This window comes from Cystoisospora suis (assembly GCF_002600585.1).
Source record: "Cystoisospora suis strain Wien I chromosome Unknown contig_10793, whole genome shotgun sequence".
In the NCBI taxonomy this organism is placed as follows: domain Eukaryota; phylum Apicomplexa; class Conoidasida; order Eucoccidiorida; family Sarcocystidae; genus Cystoisospora; species Cystoisospora suis.
This window is the reverse complement of record NW_027163565.1, coordinates 1-3,360: the sequence shown is the minus strand read 5'-3', so window position 1 is coordinate 3,360 and position 3,360 is coordinate 1. Positions and strand designations below refer to the sequence as shown.

At 41.7% G+C, this 3,360-nt stretch overlaps 1 protein-coding gene across 1 annotated transcript; it reads left to right on the top strand.

Annotated features, from left to right (window-relative positions):
* Nucleotides 1-87: 87 nt before the first annotated feature.
* On the top strand, nt 88-3,213 carry CSUI_011315 (myosin heavy; the record flags this gene model as incomplete). The annotated part of the gene is made up of 3 exons (XM_068071415.1): nt 88-234; nt 927-1,038; nt 1,804-3,213. Coding segments are annotated over exons 2-3 (1,497 nt in total), but the record flags the coding sequence as incomplete, so codon positions are not given.
* Between the last annotated feature and the right edge of the window lie 147 nt (nt 3,214-3,360).

Here is a 3,360-nt window from a genome sequence, read left to right as displayed (position 1 = left end):
ATGTGTATGTATATATCTGTCTATATAGTGGATGTATACGTGACTCTATAGGTGTAGATGCATGTGTGTGGTTGTGTGTATTTGTGCTTAGGGTTTAAATCAGTCGTTGAAAGACCAAGTGCATGCGCAGGTGGAGCAAATTGAAGTCTTAGAGAGAGAATTGGCAGAGATCGGAAACAGACTCCGTGAAAGAGACGAATCGACTCTCTCGCAGCAACTCCATGAAGAAATTAAGTAAGGACAAATGTCGAGACATGTCTCTCCATTCATTCATTCATTCGTCTAGCCATGTGTCTCATTCTCTTTATCTTGACCATGTCTATATCTCTTCAATCTCTTTCGTTTCTCTCTCTGGCTCTTTTCTTTCCCTCTCTTTCTTTACGCATGCGAATCTTTTCTTCAGCAGACCTCCTGGTCCATACTGCCCGCATAGAGTAGTGAGTTTAGTATATGTCTATATAGAAACGTACATATGTATAGACAGATCTACATATATATCTATCTATATGTATGAAGGTAGAGAATGTAAAGACGTTCAGCTGTATGTCTGTATGGATATTTGCACGGGTATATGGTATACATGTCTGTATAGAAACGTCCCTATGTATACACGTGTCCTTATATGTAGTGAGGTAGACGACGTGAAGAGATACAGCCGTTTGCGTATATAGGGGTGCTTGCATGTGTGTAGAGATGCAGATCCATCCATGTGTCTATATAGATTTGGTGCATGGACGTGTCTATGAGAATGGAGATCCAAGGACATGCCTGTATGGAGGAGGGGCCTCACAGATGCTGTACATCTACCCACACATCTCTAAAGTGTTTTGACATGAAAAGAAAGAAAGAGACACACATTCATTCCTTTTCTCTTTTTCTTTTTTCTTTTTCAACTTCTCCTCCCTTGTTTGTCTGTATGTGTGCAGACGACTTCGTGCTGAGTTAGAGAAGATGGAGAAGGAGCGTTTAGATGCCGATCAAAAGTCTGAAGAGGTCGCCGCTGATCTACGCCGTCGCTTAGCCGAAGCTCAGGCTGAGGTAAGCCACCCCNNGAAAGAAAGAGAGGGAGGGAGGGAGTAAATAAGAAAGAAAGGAGACAGAGAGATTACAGAGCATGTCTGTATGAGGTGTAGGTCTGCTACATGTGTATGAAGAGGACATGATTTGGCTGTTCGTATACGTCCACGCATACATACAGATAGACCCGTATATATGTATATAGATGTAGATAGATAGATAGATTAAAGATAAGTAGATAGATAGATAGAAAGATAGGTGGATGTATATGATCTAATTAGTAGAGAATATATAAGTCACGCGGTGTAAATAATCTGTGTATATCCAAAGACATGTGTAGAGACAGGTCTGTATATACTTATATAATTAGATACACACATACATCAGTATCTTTGTGTATATATACAGGGGCACACTACAGCTCAATAGGTCGCTGGAGAGAGAGAGAGAGAGCGATACGGAGGTTTAGAGACGTCATACGGGGAAGCTATAGATACACAGACAGACAGATAGCTGAGGGGAGCGAGGCACACGTCCATTATCCTGCATGCATTTAGATAATTATATTTATCTATCTATTTATCTATACATATGATTCTCAAGATGCTGTTTTCGTTGACCTCTCCTTTCTTTCTTTCTTCTTTTCTCTTTCTTTCATTCTCCTTTCTTTCGTTTTCCTTTCTTCTTTTTTGTCATTCTCTTTCCTTCCCTTCTTTCTTCGTTGCTACTTGCTCTTTCATTTTGCCTTGTCTTTCCTTCTGTCCCTCCTTGGTATGTTTTGTGTAGCTAGAAGAAGAGAGAAGAAAGCAGTCGCGTTTGAAGAGAGATTTGGAAGATCAGCTGATCGATTTGGAGAAGGAGCATCGACTTCTGCGGCGCACAGGAAGCGAGATGGAGAGCCAATTGAAGCGGGAGATCGAGGTGCTCAAGGCCCATCTAAGCGATCAAGAGAAGACCTTTCTCGCTATTCGTGAAGATCTCCAGCGGCAGTACGATCAAGTTGTGAGAGAGAAAGAGCTTCTCTCTTCAAGAATCCAAGATCTTACGGATGATCTCCATCGCTTACACTTTGCAGCGCAAAGGGCGGAGACGCTGAAGTCCGAGCTGCAGGAATTTCAACTCTCTTCATCTCTCTCACGAGGAGGCCGAAGCTTCTCTAAAGAAGACATCGAGGGGACAAAGAAAGAAGACGACGACGAAGAAGAAGAAGAAGAGAGAAGAAAGATTGATGAGGTGATGCGTAAACATGAAGAAGATTTGAGATTATTGAAAGAAGAAATTGACCAAGTTTGTCGAGCAAAGAAGCTTTTAGAAGATGAGAAGAGCGAGCTCGACGTCAAATTCCAAGCATTACAGACGGAGATGAAGGATCTCCAAAATCTCTATACAGGCATCCAAGGAAAGCTATCGAAGGCTCTTCAAGAGAAAGAAGAAGAGAATCGATGCTTATCTCTTGCTTGTAGACATATGGAAGAAGAAATGAAAGGTCTTTTAGATCAAACACGCCAAGAGCTTCTCAAGAAATCTTCTCTTGAACTGCAGGAGAAAGAACGACTAGGAAAACTTACTGAAGATCTCCAAAAGGAGGTGTCTCTTCTCAAACAAGACAATAGCGCTCTTCAAGCAAAACTGCGTCTCGCTGAAAAGGAATATCTAGATTATCTTCTTTCTTCCTCCAAGAAGCCCTCTCAAGAGGAAGAAGAAGCAGAAAAGAAGAAAGAAGAAGAAGAAGATAGCCAGAGAATGATGAGTCGGGAACGGTTTCAGCAATTGGAAGAAGAGAATCGAGGGTTGATGGAACGGCTAGCTCGATTGCAATCGAAGTATGAATCGATGCATGCCCTCTTACGTGATGAGAATCGATGCTTGAAAGAATCTCTCGAGAAGGAGAAAGAAGATCATAAAGAATCGACCTCTCTCTTGCATTCTCTCCAGAAAGATCATCTCCATCTGCAGTCACAAGTCGCGGAGCTTCGAGAAGAGAATCTCCTCCTAAAGAGGCAAATCGAAGAAAGAAAAAAGGAAGAAGAAGAAGAAGGGGATGAGGAGGGGAGGGAGAGGAAAGACCTCCAGGAGAAATGCTTGGAATTGACGGAGAAAGTCAACGGTCTAGAAATGGAGCTGCAGATCAACGCACGAGAACACCAAGTCCTTACCAAGAAATATAGCCAACTACAAGATGACTATAAAGGTGAGACTTCACAACGAAATAAGAAAAGATTAAAAGACGAAGGATTGCGGAATGATAGACTACAGATAGATAGATTAAAGATAGATAGATTAAAGATAGATAGATAGATAGCGCTAGATAGATAGATAGATAGAAAGGTTAGAGAGGCAAAC